The 17,475-nt window shown below is 45.6% G+C and overlaps 1 protein-coding gene across 4 annotated transcripts in view; it reads left to right on the forward strand.

The window, feature by feature from the left end:
• Positions 1–1,094: 1,094 nt before the first annotated feature.
• Positions 1,095–17,475, forward strand: part of Dzip1 (DAZ interacting zinc finger protein 1) — a 52,180-nt gene continuing 35,799 nt past the window's right edge. Inside the window, exons 1-6 of one of the 4 annotated variants that reach the window (XM_059273202.1) lie at positions 1,095–1,276; positions 1,396–1,944; positions 8,767–8,851; positions 11,361–11,485; positions 12,884–13,045; positions 14,955–15,092. In XM_059273202.1, the coding sequence (XP_059129185.1) occupies positions 1,274–1,276; positions 1,396–1,944; positions 8,767–8,851; positions 11,361–11,485; positions 12,884–13,045; positions 14,955–15,092 (1,062 nt within the window). In that variant the 5' untranslated portion in view covers positions 1,095–1,273. Of the gene's footprint in view, positions 1,277–1,395; positions 1,945–1,992; positions 2,089–8,766; positions 8,852–10,668; positions 10,787–11,360; positions 11,486–12,883; positions 13,046–14,954; positions 15,093–17,475 lie in introns of those variants that run through there. The other 3 variants (XM_059273203.1, XM_059273204.1, XM_059273205.1) reach the window with 3 other exon arrangements.

Genomic DNA, 17,475 nt, shown 5'->3' on the forward strand with positions numbered 1-17,475 from the left:
CCTGGACACTTTCCTATGGTTTTACTTGTAGGGAAAGTGCTCATAATAGTTGTTACATCTTAACTTCAAGTTAGTTACTGTGAATTGTATTTTCCTTTCTTCTATTCACGTATTTGGTTGTTAGGAAAGAAAAAACATTTCCTGCTGGTTGGTCCAAGCAGGGCCTCCCTGGTGGATTGAGGAATGCCTGGCTTTTCCTCAGCTCCTTGATCTCCGAGGTGTTAACCGCTGGCAGCCTCCAGAGGACCCCCACAATGAGAAGCCTGGGGTCTGCAGGTCACTGCTAGATTTTTAAAGAATGCAGCACCGACACAAATTTGTAAGGTAAATACTGTACCTGGTAAACTTGGTAGAACACTGACGGTTGAAGTTTTCATCCGTTTTTAACTTCAACATTTTGAGAAATGCTTTTGGAATGACAAACTAGTGCGTATCCTGGGCTAGTTACTTGGTTTGTGTTTTAACAAGATGTCAAAGTTAAGCTGCCAATCCTCAGAGGAAGAACAATCCCTTTAAAAAGTATGTTGAATTGTAAGACTAATTTGAAAAGGCTGATAAGTTTAACTCTGCTGGGGTGTAATACAAAAAACACACTCCTTTTAATTTTAATTTTAAACGTACAATTCCGCTAAAATTGGCAAACGTATACATCCAGATATTTAACACCGCAGTCAACATGCAGTACGTCCTGCCCCAGATTTTCCTCCCGCTCTTACACTGTCAATTAACTTTATACTTCTGTTGCTACACATTTCCCAAATGTGTGGAAAAGATAAAGACGAATGTATATGTCTCACCTCAAAACCTAACGCTAGCGAAGCGGTGGATAGCTAGAAGACCACAGCTGGAGTGAAGATCCTGGAGACGTGACCCCTCGCATGTTTCAGAGGCTCTCTGGGCCGTGTCTTTTGAGACCAGGGAGGGTGGTGTCAGGGGAGGTGGCGGACAAGAGATGCCCGCTCCGGGTGGATGAGGAGTGTGGGTCTCTGGCTGGTCCAAGAGGTCTTCTCTCGTCCTTCTGGTCCCGCAGGTACCTGGGCGCATGCTGAACGCGCGTGGGCGGACACGCCCTGTGCTCCAGGTCGGGGCTGGGCGCTGCCATAGCAACGTCCTGGACGCCCAGATCTTAGGCCGCCGCCGCCGCAGCGGGGGTCTGGGCCTTCACCGGCTCACGAGGGGTGTGGCGGCGGCGGCCCCGAGGCGGCCCGGACCAGGTAGACTACACTGCCCCGCCCCTCCAGCGCAAGCCTAGGCGGCGGACTGGCTTGCAAGCATGGTAAGATGCACAAGGCCGGAGGTGCCTGTCCGGGGGTGCAGGGCGGGGACGCTGGGGTTCGCTGGGACTCTGGGCTCGTAGTTCTCCCGCCTCCCGCCGCGCTCTCTCTTCCTCCGCAGCCCTTCCAGAAGCACGTCTATTACCCTCTGGCCAACAGCCCCGAGGGGCCCGACGCCTCTCCCGCAGGCGCGGCCCCCATGGCCTTTGTCCCCCCCAGAGCGGCCTCGGGCCCCCTGCCCTTCTTCCAATTCCGGCCGCGACTGGAGAGCGTGGACTGGAGGCGGCTGAGCGCCATCGACGTGGACAAGGTGGCCGGCGCTGTGGACGTCCTGACGCTGCAGGAGAACATCATGAACATCACCTTCTGCAAGCTGGAGGACGAGAAGTGCCCACACTGCCAGTCGGGGGTAGACCCAGTGCTGCTGAAGCTGATCCGCCTGGCGCAGCTCACCATTGAATACCTAATGCACTCGCAGGAGTTCCTCACCTCGCAGCTAAGCCTGGTGGAGGAGAGGCTGCGCCTGAGCCTGATCGACTACGAGCAGAGCAAGCAGCTGCTCAACAAACAGGCTGGCGAGATCAAGCTTCTGAAGGACGAGTGTAAACGCAGGAAGAAGATGCTGTCCACGCAGCAACTGATGATAGAGGCCAAAGCCAGCTATTACCAGGTGGGACACTGTGCCGGGCCAGTTCACTTTAGGAGAACTAGCCTTTCCATTCTTCCCAGAGATTTGTTCCTCAGAGAAAACACTCATTTTAATCAACAGAGAAAGTGTTTCATTGCCGCCTTTCTGCAGCCACCAAAGGAATTGGTAATTATCTACTGTTGTCTGCAGGGCTTATGAAGTTACCCAAATGTTGGTTGTTGAACCTGTTTCCTCCTTGTAACAGATGTTGTGAAAAAAAATCAGTTGTGTACAAATTGCTATTGAGGTTGGCCCCCAGATGACCTGGAATATGATTCAATATGTGAAACACCCCCCCCCCCTTAATTTGAAGTGTTTTCCAAATAACAGAGACGTGCTAAAGTAGAACCGAGAACCTTAATGGACCCATCACCCAGACCCTATGACCTACGTTTGCCAAACTTCTGTATGGGTCCACACTTCTCCTCTACCCTTGTTTTGTTCCAACATAGGAACCATCTCACAGTGAGTTACAGACTCCCGAAGATTTAATGTGTGTAGTTACCATTTAAAGAATGTAGTTAAATGTACTTAGATGTAGTTAGCACTTAAAGAATTCAGCACCTTTTGAACTTAATCATAATCTGTCTGTTTGAATTAGACATTGAACCCAGGATAAATATTGCAATGTTGAAATCAGTGTACAGGTTGAGCATCTCTGTTTTGAAATGCTTAGGACCAGATATGTTTTGGAGTTTGGAATGTTTGCATCCATCTAGTGAGGTTTCTTGGGGTTGGCACTCAAATCTAAATATTTATGTGTCGTCTGTGCCTGTATCTGAGCCTGCATGATCACGTGCAGGTGCCCAGGGAGGCCAGAGAGTGTCAGGTCTCTTGGAACTGGAGTTACAGGTAGTTTGTGAGCCACCTGATATGGATGCTGAGACTCTAACCTGGGTCCTCTGCAAGAACAGTAAAGGCTCTCCAGCCTATGAGACACAAATCTAAATTTAAATTTAATTGATATTTTAAATACCACTTAGAGTGATGGCCTGGAGTTGGTTTTATATAATATTTTTGGCTTGCCTATGTTTTGACTGAGACCCATCACATGGAGTTGGTTATGGAATTTTATACTTGGGGGGAGATGTCAAGGCTTTGGAGCATTTGGGATTTGAGATTTTCAGATTAGGCTCAATTTGTGCTTAATTGAAAGAAGGACCAACTATGATTAAAAAATAGTAAACAACAGGTTGACAGAATTAATTTACTTCTCACACATTTGGGATACTCCTTAAGTGGCTTCAGATGGTCTTCAGAATAGGGGACCTGAGCAGGCTTCAGTGTGGCAGACATGGTCTAGGGCAGAGAAGTGATGCAATTCATAGTGTGTGAGACATATCTTACAGAAATCCTGAAAGAAGTGTATTTCAGCTTGCAGAGCAGTTGGTAAGGAATGCTGTGAGGGAGACCAGGGAGTGAGTGGCCGTGGGTAGACCACCTGGGGGCGCTCTCTCCAAATGACACGATGTCCTCAGGGACCTGTTTTACAAATGCTGTTCAAAAATTACATACCTAGAAATAATGCTACAATTACTTTTTTTATACAATGAATGGAATCAGTTCTTCTTAAACATTTAAAGTAAGTGTATCGTTCTCTAGTTTGGGTAGTAATTATTAATTATTAATACATCTAGCAAATATTAATACATCTAGCAAAAAGTTATATCTTTCATTCTCTCAACCACCTTAGAAATAATTGTTAGTGAAGATTTTCAAACATGAATCATGAATGGAGGGTGTAGCTGAAAACTAACAAATGAAGTATGAATGCTGTGTACATAGATAAAGCAAAGGACTTTATTAAACCAATGACACCTTTCATCTCTTAGCACTTGACAGACTCTAAATGCCAGTGTTGGCTGTGTTGGGTGTGGGACAATAAGGCAGAAGTGACTACATCATCTTTTCCTACTTAGGTGTGCAGGTGCTCTGTCCTGTCAAGCACACCGTTGCTTATGAAGACTTCAGGATGACAGTGTCACAGTTAGACCTCACGGGTTTGAATGTAATTACAAGTCATTTCATCTCTAACCTGGAGTTCCTCCCTGGAGAGCGGGGACATGAGTAGCAGCTGCCTGTTAGGGGGGAAGCGTGCGTGAGCTACAAAGGGCGGTGTGTGAGGGCTTGGTGGACACGCGGGCGACTCTCTGGTGATGAGTTATGCTTCCTGTTATCTGTTTGTAAATCCTTAGACCACGTTAGGAGCTCAGTGACCAGTGACAGGTGGAGGTAAAGAAGGCCAGGGCTCAGCGGGGAAAGCCGCAGGGCAAGTCAGGTGCCCAAAGACAACAGTGTGAATGGAGAGTGAGTAGCAAAATTGTTGAAACTGTAGGTTATATTTGGTCAGTGAAACAATTTAGGGGAAGATACTTGATTTTGTTTAGTCCTTTGACTGTAGGATACAGTTGGGTGTTTTAATCAATTAGTTAAAATTAATTAATCTATTGCCAGAAAAATAATCCAACCTAGGGTTTTGTCCTGTGTGTAGGGAGCCCTCTACTGGAGCATGGGCAAACTACACCACAGAAGGAAACTCACTTTGCCAATAAGCTACTCAGCTAGTGTTCAGGAGCCTGTTCCTTCTCCAAGCTGAAATGCTGACTGGCTTGATCTTGTGCTGGTCTTGTGCTGGCAGCCATGGCTGCTGGGAGTTCATGAGTGGCCTCATCATGTCTGGGAGACATTATTTCTAAGGAATCTTCCTCATATCTGGCTTTTACAATCTTTCTGCCGTCTCTTCCATGATGTTTCCTGAGCTGTGGTTACTCCATATCTTTCATGCCATGATTGCACTAATTGGCACATCTTGTCAGGGTGATTATCATTATGACTTACAGCTGGGTAACACTGTTGATGACTTTTCTCCCTCAGTAGCCTTCATAGCCCCTTACGGCACCGTGAAAGCTAGCCAGTAGGGAAGAAACTTCTAGATTAGTACCAGCTTGGTTTACTCATGTCCTGTAATCAAAGTGTGGGTCTTTCAGTCATGTTCTAATAGGTAACCAAGAGCACTGGTAACATACTGTATTGTTTTGTGGGTTTCTGGGATCCCACACACACACACACACACACACACACACACACACACACAGAGCAACTCCATAGGGTATTCCCACACCTGTCATGGGAGTTTTCATTTGATAGCCTAAGGCTTCTGGGAGGAGCATTATCCTTCTGTGCAGGATAACTAGATAAACATCAGCTGCAAATGGACGATAAGACTGTGCTACACATATTGGATGGAATTTTATGTATCTGTAAAGAAAAATGAAATTATGAACTTGGTAGGTAAACTGATCAGTATAATTTTACTAATTACAATTATAGTATTATATTTTTTGTAATTTTAGTAATCCAGGGCCAGAAAAACATACTTTCTTGCTCATATGTGGATCATAACTTGAATCTTTAGATTTGTGCGTTTATTGTGGAGTACCTGTGGAAGTCAGGAAACTAGAAAGAGAGACCGTTAGGGGAGGAGAGGAAAGTGAGGAGCATGGTGTAGTGGAATGCAGGTAGTGTGATGGGCGTGGTAAAAGGAGAAAGGGTTAAGTGGGGAGGGGCATGGGAGGGTAGAACAGAATTCTCAGAAGATAACACCAAGGATGTTTGAAAAAGTCACATGGAAACCTACTATTTTATAAGTTTCCTAATATGTGTGTACACACACACACACACACACACACACACACACACACGTTCTTAAAAACTTGTTTTGATTTTATGTGCGTGGGCCTTTTGCTTGCATGTATGTCCATGAACCACATACAGTACCTGTACAGGCCAGAAGAGCATGCGCGCGCGCGCGCGCGCGCGCGCGCACACACACACACACACACACACATACACGCTTAATTTTTTTTTTTAAATTTAGAGATGTCTTTTCATGGCCAAGCACTCCTCAAGGCCTTCCCTGACCCACTAGGATTGTGATGCTTTGGAGGTTCTGATTCCAGAGGTATGGAATGGGCAACTTCCTTGTTAGGGAATAGCCACACCTTTCTGATGCTGGTGGTTTGGGGGAGGAGTCAACAGAATCAGTATTCTGCTGGAAATGTGAGTTAAATGAGTCTGTTTATCCTCAGGCTTCAAAAGGAAACTTAGCTCCAGGTGGACTGAAGTTTTCTCTCTGTGTCTCTCTCTGTCTCTCCCCTCTTCCTCCCTCCCCGCTCTCTCTTTCTCTCACATTCTACCCTACCTTCAGTCTAAGATAAATTTGTTGAGGACCTGTTTGCATTTTCAGATTATAAGAAATTCTATGACTTAGAAGGGTGCTGTCAGGACTAAAAGAGACAGGAGTGTGTGAATCATTTATCTACTGATGGATATATTCCGTCCTGTGGCCTCTTTCTTCTGGCTTGACTGGCAGACTGATATAAACTGAAAAATGTGTGACAGCATCCTAGTCATGCTTTGGAATCAGGTCACATGCTTCTGCTTCCACAGGGAACAGTAATAGGGAAGCTCTCTAGGGACCGTGTGTAGCTGGAGAGTTTTCTCTCCGGGTCCCGCCAAGCCCCGGCAGTCCGACAGCCCACTTATAAAATAAACACACAGACGCTTATATTATTTAAACTGTTTGGCCTAATGGCTCAGGCTTCTAGCTATCTAGTTCTTATGTCTTAAATTAACCCATTTCTATAAATCTATACCTTGTCACGTGGCTCATGGCTTACCAGCATCTTCACATGCGGCTTGTCATGGCGGCGGCTGGCAGTGTCTCCCTCCGCCTTCCTGTTCTTTCAGTTCTCCTCTCTGTTAGTCCCGCTATACCTCCTGCCTGGCCACTGGCCAATCAGTGTCTTATTATTGACCAATCAGAGTAGCACATTTGACATACAGACCATCCCACAGCAACCATGTGGGCTCAAATTCCAAATGGATTTTTCTCTGGGCCACTAGCTCACAAAAAATGACATGGAAACTTATTGTTAATTATGAAAGCTCGGCCTATAGCTTAGGCTTATCCCACTACCTCTTATAACTTAAATTAACCCATATCTTTTAATGTAAATTCTTTCATGTGGCTCGGTTACCTTTACTCCATATTCCCCATCCTGTTTCCTCTCCATCTGGCTGGTGACTCCACCTTCTTCTTCCCAGAGCTCTCTCTGTTCAGAAGTCCCACCTCCTGCCTAGCTGTTGGCTGTTTGACTTCTTAATAAACCAACCACAGTGATGCATCCTCACACAGTGTAAAGGAATATTCCACAACACATCTCTACTACTGTCTCAACTGCTAGACCTTAGCAAATCGCTCAACTCTTGTGTACATTAGTGTCTGCTCTGTGAAATGGGAAGGTCATCACCCCTACATTGTAATCATTGTTAATAAGGTTTATGTGGCCATACTTAACATTTAGTTAGTTGTTGTTTGTTGTTTTAGCTAAAACCTGAGAGTGAGGTAGGGAAGCCTAGTGGCAGACAAAAAAACACCAGAGATGATTTACTACAAGATGAGAAAAGTCACGTGACTACCAAATTTTAATTTTCCTTCACCTCTGCAGTTGAAGTCCAGAGGCCCTGGACTCTTTGCAAAGTGATTGGGCAGACCATGTGATCAAGTTCATCTTCAGAAATCCTAGTCTCGTTCCTGTATCACTTCTCTGTCTCCATTTCCTTTTGATTCAAGAAATCACAGTAACTGTGTAGTAAAAATTAAATATTTAAGGATGTCCACTTCTTGAAGTCTTTTTCCCATTGAGAGTGTGGGTGTGACATGTGTTGTACGCAGCCAAAATCTACAAAAGGGTTATAATGGCAATGCTGTCTTTTGTCTCGATATGTTTTATGTAAAACTTACAGTGTACAGAAAAATCAAAAGAACCATATTTGGAAGATTTTAACAGAAAAATCAGTAAGAACGAGCAATGGACCGACTAGTAAGGAGCATAGAAAGAGCACATTGAGCAGTGTAACTGACAACGTAGTGTGTGCTAGGGTTTTGCTGTATTTCCATCCTCTATTTTGGGGAAACTTTAAGATTAAAAAAAAAGGTATATTTTCTATTGTTTTCATATAAAATTTTACTAACTTTGAGAACTTTATAGCATTTTTTTATCATATTCACCTCTCCCAGCTCCTACCAGATCTACCGCCACCCTACTTCATGTTCTCTGTAAAGTGACAAAAGCTATGGAGTCCAGTTTGTGCTATCCACATATTCTTGGATGTGGGGCCATCCCTGGAATATGACCAATTCTCAGAGGTCATACCCTTATTTTGTTTTAGTAGAATTTTCCCTCCATCCATTTCCAGAGGAAATCCTTGTGTCCTTGTATTCTCTTGTGTGTTCGTTGTATGCCGTATACCTTTGAAAGTTTTTATGGGTGTGTATAGTCGTAAGAGAATGTTTTTAGCTTTAAAACACTTCACACTAAAGCACATACACATATGTGTATGCACCTATATTAGCTACTAGGTCTGCCGTAACAAATACCATCAATTAAATGGCTTAGGTAACGGAAATTTATTTTCACACTACTGGGAAGCTGGAAATCTTACGTCGAGGTTTTAACAGGGCTGGTTCTGCTACCGTCTCTCCTCCTGCCATGAACAAATTGGTGGTATTAAGATGGAAACATCACTTCCAGAAGTTACCAGAAGGGATGCTCCAGCTGTCAAAGGATACGTTCCATTGACTTGTTTCCAGAAGGGCATTCCTACCTTACATTTGCCCTTTGAACTACTATCACCAGCTGACATCTGCATCTTTTAGGAAGATGCTTCAGATCCCCAGTTTGTACTTCAAGTAGATGGGAAACTCACTGTAGACACTTGAATCTGCCACTTTCTTTTCAGTGCCATTTCTGTGACAAGGCCTTTATGAACCAAGCTTTCCTGCAAAGCCACATTCAACGCCGCCACACTTCAGAGTCTCACCTTGGTAAGGCATGAACTCTGTATCAGAGTTATTTTCTTTCCGCTCCCTTTTTCCTTTCTCAATGAGATGTGGTCCGGTGCATTTCTCAGTCCTCTTGAAAGAAGTCTTATGGGCTGTGCTTATCCAGTGAGTAGATGTTGAACCCTTCTGTGTATATTCACGGTACCCTGACTGCTGAGCACAAAGCCCTGAGCAGGCTGGAGAAGTCCCACTTCAAGTCTTGCTTGGCTTAAGAGACGCTTAAACCAATGCAATAGTTTCCAAGTGCCAAATGCAAAGAAAATGTCAAAGGCTGTGAAGGATAAAGACAGGGAGAATCATCCCAGGTGATCTTTGAAGGCCTCTCTGAGGAGGCTGTGTCTATCCGGAGAGCAGAGTAATGAAGAAGTGATAGTCTAGTGAGAGTCAGGGACTAGAGCGTCCCAGGTACAAGGACTGCTGATAGTGAGGGGCGGAGGGAGAGGACAGAAAGGAGACTGGAGGAGTGGTGTGTGGGAAGGCCGGAGGGTTGGGGGACTGATCTCAGGAGGTCATGAAGGCCCTGGCCTATGGGTGAGTACAATGGGGAGCCACGGGATGACATTTTCGTAGAGAATGATGATGTAATTTGTACCTTAAATAGAACATTCTAGCTGCAGACGATAGTCTGCAAGGGCCAGAGTGGAAGCGGATAGAAGAATGAGGAGGTGCCTAGAAGTCCAAGTGAGTAAAGGAAGCCTAGGCTGGGCAGTTCCAGGGCAGAGGGTTGGACACAGAGACTACAGAGCAGTGACTTAGGGTGAAAGCGAGAGATAAAACAAAGACCTACTCTTGTTTAGATGAGGATTTTTTGTGATAGAGGGTTAGGGGCGGGAAGAATTTAAAAGAAGGTGGAGACAGGAGAGCTTGTGTTAGCCATGCATACATTTACATCACACATACAAGAGACATGCAAGTCACAGCTGATGTTTGCAGATGGAGGCCCAGGGTAGAGGGATCTGGAAGTCACTGGAAGACTGGCCTGGCTGAAGCCATTTGGTTAGAGGTCAGAAGACCCAAGGCCAATACTAGGCCTCCCAACATTGTTCCTCAAGAAAGGCAGGTCGTGAACAGCAAGGGGAAAAGTGTTCCTAGAAGGTGTCAGTGGTCAGATCTATCAAATGTTCCAGAAGCAGAGAGTGGGGTGCAGATGGCGAATTTACCGTTACCACATAGTAGTTGGCCTTGACACAGCAGCTTCAAAGAACTCCTAAGACAACAGGTCAGTTTGAGTAGCTGAGTTGGGAGTCAGTGAGGAAATGCTCTTAACGAACGGGTATACATGTTATCAGTGTGTGCTGGGAAGGACGGCAAGAGACCTGAGACATCACCTCGATTGAAATGTGGAGACAAGAGAAGATGACCGTATACAGGAATTAGTATGTGTGGGTGCTGATTGGAAGTAACCGGAAAGTACAGGGAGAAATAAAGACAGACATGGGCGAAGGGTTCTGTGGTTTATCAAGGAGTCAGTCTTCCCACTGTTGGAGTGTTCTCAAGGAATGCAAGGTCCCTTCTCCGGCAGGGCAGTCTTGTGCCATTGTAACCTACGGAAGTGTTTTCAAGAGAAGGGCCGGTTTCCTTCCTTTGGGGCCGGTCTGTTTCTCCTCCTGCCCATTGTGCTTTGTAGTAGAAGCAAAACAGACAGCGGAAGTTTTCATTCTAAGCCATAGACCGCTGAGACAAGTAAGCAGTCTTACGGAAACAGGGAACTGTTGAAGTGTGTGGAACTGACCTCTGTCTCTCTGTTTCAGTTTCCCATTCTATCTCATACTCGTGTCAGAGAGCGCGTCAGACTCTGAAATGAGTATTACTTCTTCAGGTCATCTTTGAGATTCTGACTCTCTGCTTTGGTTTCCATCCTTTCATGTCTACACTCACAGCACATGTATACCCATTCAGTCATGTGTACACCCTCATGTAAGTACATGGACATAATAAGTACCCTCCCTTCACTTGTTGCCTCCTCTGACACCTTTTCAGTTCTTCGCTTTGGCCCTAGTTGACAGATGACCGCCCGAGTCTGTGTCTTGAGTCCCCTGCCCTCTGTACGATCCATGACAGGGACTTTAGGAAAGTTGGGTGGGAGCCCAAACAACGCGTATGATTTCAGTATTGTGATACTTGTAGGTGAAGCCTTTGCTTCTCTGTTTTTGAGTGAGATGGATACCTCCGAAAGAGTCCAGAGTACCAGTGGTCGTAACAACCAGGATTGCTCCCCGAACAGGGCTCTCACACTGTCCCTGTCGAATAATCAACCTTAGTACAGTGAGTGGCTGAAAAAGGTCACTAAAATTAATGAAATGTCTGGTCACATGAAGGGCTCCAGATAAACACGGGACTGGGCTCAAAGCATAAAATAAGTATAATGTCCCGAGTGAGAGCATTTCTTTTATCTTATCCATAGAACTATGTATGCCCTGTAAGGTTTTTTTAGGCGAGTTCATAAGAAACTAGATTTTCTAGATTCTAACTAGGTTTTCTGTTGCAACAGAGTATAATACAAAGGCCCAGACCGACAGGCTCCAGAAGGAGATAGACATGTTGAAGGAACAGCTGCAGCTCACCAGGTCTCAGCTAGAGTCTGCCCAGCATGCCCACGCAGTCCGGTTCTCTAAGGTAGGGCACAGCGTTTCTGTACTGGAGACGATGCAATTACTAGTACTTGAAAAGATGCAGAGAAATGGGCATGCTGGCTTTGGGGTGTGTGTGTGTGTGTGTGTGTGTGTATGTGTGTGTGTGTGTGTGTGATACGTATGTGTATGGTGTGTGTGTGTGTGTGTGATACGTATGTGTATGGTGTGTGTGTGTGTGTGATACGTATGTGTATGGGGTGTGTGTGTGTGATACGTGTGTGTATTGTATGTGTGTGTTTTGTGCATAATGTGTGTATGTATGTATGTATGCATGCATGGACATGTAGGACTGGGCCCTTCTTCCTTTGAGACAGGATCTCTCACTGAACCTGGAGCAAGGCTGGACGCCCTCAAGCCTCAGCAATCCTGCCCTTTCTCATTCCCGTAGCACTGGGGTCATAGGCTTATGTGTGGCCATCCAGGCTTTATACATGGGTGTTAGGGATTTGAACATGGAACCTCATGCTTACACAGCCAACGCTGTTAGCCACCAAGCCGTGTCTCCCGTCTCCAAATGTGGGTTTGTTTATTTTTCTAATTTATACCTATTTATTGAGTACATGTAACACAAATTCTTAAATGGTCTTACTAAAAAATCCAAAGCCAGATATTGGGGTAAATGCTAAAGATCAGAGAGACAAAGAACAAGCCACCTCTTACCTCTAGGACCCTCAGCCTGAGAGCTTTCTAGCCAAAAGCCTCTAGCTGAATGGGGTTCCTTAGCCGAAAGCCTCTAGTTCCTGTCTCCTCGCGCCTTATACACCTTTCTGCACCCAGCCATCACTTCCTGGGGTTAAAGGCATGTGTGCCTCCCAGTAATGGGATTAAAGGGGTGTGCCACCGCTGCCTGATTCTGTTTTCTCTCCTAGACTGAGTCAATCTCATGTAGTCCAGAGTGGCTTTGAACTCACAGAGATCCAGATGGATCTCTGCCTCCTGAGTGCTAGGATTAAAGGCGTGTGCCACCACTGCCTGGCCTGTATGTTTAGTCTAGTGGCTTGTTCTGTCCTCTGACCTTCAGGTAAATTTTATTAGGTTACACAATATATCACCACAAGTACACATATGTGGTGGGCATGTGGAAGTCAGAGGACCCTGCTAGAGCTGATTCTTTACCTCCACCTTGTGAGTCCTAGGATCAAATTCAAGCTGTCGGGCTTGGCGCCAAGTACGCTTACCCCGTGAGTCATCTTGCCAATTCCCCAGCTAGCTTTCAATTCAGAAGAATCATTTTGTGTAGACCTACTGTTTTTAAGAAGAGTTCTTACTGGTCTACTTCAAGGAAGAAATACTAACAGAGTTAGGATGAAGCTACAGTTTGTTTTGAAATTTGCCTGTTTTATCCTGGAGCCTTTAATGACACATATTAAAATAATTCCAGGAATATGAAATGCAGAAAATGAAGGAAGACGACTTTCTGAAGTTATTTGATAGATGGAAAGAGGAAGAAAAGGAGAAGTTACTGGATGAAATGGAAAAGGTTAAGGAGATGTTCATGAAGGAGTTTAAAGACTTAACTTCTAAGAACTCAGCATTAGAATATGTGAGTATCTATCTTAGAAGTTCTCATGGTATTATTGCTTTGAGATACAGTGTTAGCATGTCCCCATGACCCAAGGTTCAGATATTTCATCATGCCCAGTACACACGGCCTCTCCTACCAGGGAGACTGAGGCACATAGGAGGCAGAGCAGGCAAGAGAAATGGTTTTGTTATGAGTGGGCGGTCTGTACAGACTCTAGTACAGAGCACCTGTTGGATGCATTTGCTCAGCTCCCAGAAGAAATTTGCTCTTTCCTTATTTGGTTAGGTTTAAATAGCCTTAAACTACAAACCCTTCCCCAGATTCTAGAATGTTCCAAGTAGTGGATGGAAAGGCTGACACAGATTACCAAGGTGAGAGGAGGAGGAGGAGGAGGAGGAGGAGGAGGAGGAGGAGGAGGAGGAGGAGGAGGAGGAGAGGGGCGGGGGAGAGAGAAGAGTCCTTGCCTAGCCCCTCCTCACTCCACACGGGGGGTCGTATGAAGAGGACTGGGTCTCTGAAGTAAAGCAGGATATGGCGAGCAGGTTCTGTGCTGGGTGGGAACAGCTGTGGTCCATAGATGTGTGTCATAGAAGATTCACTTACTGGGGCTGGACCCTTCAGTGCCTGACAATCTAGTTCCTTTTGATCTGAAAACTGGAGAAAAGGAAGAGAGACCCAAGGGCGATCCTCGGGCTCCCTCTAGAGGCCGACAAGTTTTAGAAACAAAACTAAAGGCTTCTGTGGAAGGACACGCAAATCCTTTCATTTTCCTTTCCTGCTCAGGTTCTTGTTCAACACCATGTTGGAGTTAGTCACCTTGTCTCCTTAGGCTCCCTTTGGTCTGTTTCAGTGTTTCCATCTTGTTATTGATGAACCTAACTTCTAAGGAAGTTTGGGTTGTTTGTATTGGAAGCCCGGCCAGGAGTTTATCATGATTAGTCAGAGTTTATGCGGGGACGATCTTGGAGGTGATATGTCACCTCATCACACCATACCTAGTGCACACGTGATCTTCATGCTCTATGGCTAACTTTGGCCTTCACAGTAGTGTTGGTGGGAATGTGCTTTTTAACTGAAAAGCTGCTTTGCACATGAGTGGTCACTGTGAGCACACAGTGAGTAGGCTCCCCCCTGCTGTTGTTGATATTAACTGTTGCTGTATGGGATTGTGATTGATTGATTGATTGATGATTGCCACAGTTAACCTTGAGGACAAAACATTTGTGCCCCTACTGGATTTACCAGGATGGCCCCTGGATGGTGTTGGCTTTCCATTACAGTGTCTTAACTTCTTAGGACTAGCTGTCACACAGCATGGTGATATGCCCCAGTAATCTAGCACTCAAGAGGCTGAGACAGGATCAGCAAGAGTTCAAGGCCAGCTTGGGCAGCAGAGCAAGACCTGTCTCAAAATAAAAACAAAACAAAAAAAACGAACAGAAAGAGACAGACATACGCAGTTCCTCTCACACATGTTATATGCCTGTTAAAAATTTAAAGACACATTGTCAAAGGCCAGAAAGTTGACTTGGGGCCAGAGAAGTCGTTCAGTGAGTAAAGTACTTGTGTGTAAGCCTTGTGTCCCGAGTTCAGTCCCCCAATCCACATGAAGTTAGGAAGAGAGAACAGACTAACCGTTGTCCTCTGGTGACCACACATACACTGTGCCATGCCCTACCCCCAATCATAAATCACTTTTTAAAAGTTAGTTTTCCTTCCCATTTCTGTCCTGTATACATTCTGATGGAAACATCAGAGAGAGGTAGGGACAAGAGCGAAGCCTGGGAGAGGCAGGAGGAAGCGTGCAAGGAGGATCGTTTGGAAGGGCAGGAATTGCTGAACAGGGCTTTGGGCCCTCCAGCTTTTTCGCTGTGTCAGTTAGACACATGTCTAACATTTCTACTGATGATGTTTTCTTCATTTATAGCAATTGTTAGAAATACAGAAGTCCAATATGCAGATCAAGTCCAACATAGGCACCTTACGAGACGTTGACGAGTTTAAAGAAGACCATCTCCCGCATCCCCAGGATTTCCAAAACATGCTGCAGCTCCTTGACAGCCAGGTATGATATGGGTGATGGCCGCAGCCATGGTTTATAACATTTATTGAATTATTTGTGTGTGCGTCTGCATGAAGTTATGTGTACAGTGTAAGACATATATGCAGTGCCCATACGGGCCAGAAGGAGGGCATTGGATCCCATGGACCTGGAGTTCCAGGTGGTTTTGATCCGTAAAGGGGATACTTTATGCAAGAGCCGGGTGTCCACCCCCTTGAGTCTTTTCTTTATTTTTTTTTTCTTTTTTTTTTTTTTTTTTTGGTTTTTCGAGACAGGGTTTCTCTGTGTAGCTTTGCGCCTTTCCTGGAACTTGCTTTGGAGACCAGGCTGGCCTTGAACTCACAGAGATCCGCCTGGCTCTGCCTCCCGAGTGCGTGGATTAAAGGCGTGAGCCACCACTGCCCGGCGAGTCTTTTTTTAATGAGTTCATTCACACCAATGTATTGGTTTTACTTATTTTCCCTTGTCTCTCAACACAGGCCTAATTCATAATAGATACTGACTCATCGGTGTGAATACAAAATAGTAGTTAAAATTTTCAGTTTTCACTAACAAAATGTCAGTCAGAACTAGTCAGTGTCCTTCGTCAATTCACATTATTATTTAATGTTTTTCCTGTTTTAGATGTAGATCTTACTTTTAAAACATGCTTAGCGAAGCATCAGACTTATTATTACATATAGCACTACCTTGGCAAACGGATACCTTTTATATATTTTATTCTCATCTGGAAGTCAGGCTCCATAATCACTCTATAAAAGCTATTTTATCACAGTGGTTTATGGAAAGCCATTAGAAATCAAAAAGACTAAGATGTAGGTCGGTGGTGTAGCCTGTGTGAGGCCTCACATCCAGTCTCCACTCTATGGTGTGTGTGTGTGGGGGGGGAATGTAACCCACGGATTCAATAATAACACGTTTAAAAGCCTTTGAGTCACTGAGATTGCTCACAGGGTAAAGGCTTTGGCCACCAAGCTTCATGGCCTAGGTTCAACCCCTGGGACCCACAGGGTAGAAGGAATGAACCAACTCCCGCAGGTTGTCCTCGGACCTCCACACGTGTGCAGCGTCAATGCTTGACCTTACCTGCACACACACAGATGCATGCATGTACACACATAATAAATAAATATAATAAAGTATTAATAAAAATAAACCTGTGAAATTTTTAAACGGTAAGGGCATTTTGAAATGTGGTTGCTGTTTCTTCTTTTAATGCTACGTCTTGCCTGGCTCCCTTAAGTGTGCTTTCTCATTACGGTTGGGTGCACATGTCATCATCCTGTCTTTCAGTGACCCCCCCCCACACACATACACTTTCAGACCGTTCAACCAGCAGCAAGGCCTTGTTCTCACCAGGCTGTAACTTACGGTGATGAGGTCCCCTCTGCCCCAGCGTCCTCTTACTGCAGTGGTTTTTCTCAACCTGTGGTTTGCAAGCCCTTTGGTTGCCATTGACCCTTTCACAGGGGTCGCCTAAGACCATCAGCATATCAGATATTTACATTATGATTTATAACAGTAGCAAAATCACAGTTATGAAGTGGCAATGAATATGATTTTGTGGTTGGCGGTCACCACAACATGAGGAACTGTATTAAAGCGTCGCAGCACTAGAAAGGTTGAGAACCACTGTTCTAAAACATGGCTCCTTGTTCCCTACCACGGCCCTGCTGCTTTCTCTGCTGGCAGTGAGCTCTGTTTTCAGGATCTGCCTCACACTTATTCCCCAGTATCACTGGAACAACACCTCCACAAGACTTTCCCAAATCTCCTCTAGACTCTGTATACCATTTGTTCGGTCAGATCTTAGTTACACACGGTCAGTAGTTCTCTCATCCTTGTGTCCACCCCTTTCCCGCACAGATCAGGGTGTCCTTCGAATCCTCTTCCGAGCTGCCGGTGGTTGCTCAGCCAGGTGCCTGGCATGTAGGAAACCACAAGTTGGCTCATACTCTTGACATTTACTTCCCACAGACTGTAGTGTCTCCCGTGAACGGAGTTGCCTGTTTAGAACCTTAGACCCGGAAACCTCAGTGCTTTGCCTCATCCCCTAGAGTCACTGGAGAGGAGAGAACCTCAATTGAGAAAACGCCTCCATGAGATCCAGCTGTAGACAAACCTGCAGGGAATTTTCTTAATTAGTGATCAATGGGGGTGGTCCCATCCCTCGGCTGGTGGTCCCATCCCTCGGCTGGTGGTCCCATCCCTCGGCTGGTGGTGCCCTCCCTCGGCTGGTGGTGCCCTCCCTTGGCTGGTGGTCCCATCCCTCGGCTGGTGGTGCCCTCCCTCGGCTGGTGGTGCCCTCCCTCGGCTGGTGGTGCCCTCCCTCGGCTGGTGGTGCCCTCCCTCGGCTAGTGGTGCCCTCCCTTAGCTGGTGGTCCTG

This window comes from Peromyscus eremicus, chromosome 9 (assembly GCF_949786415.1).
Source record: "Peromyscus eremicus chromosome 9, PerEre_H2_v1, whole genome shotgun sequence".
NCBI lineage: Eukaryota > Metazoa > Chordata > Mammalia > Rodentia > Cricetidae > Peromyscus > Peromyscus eremicus.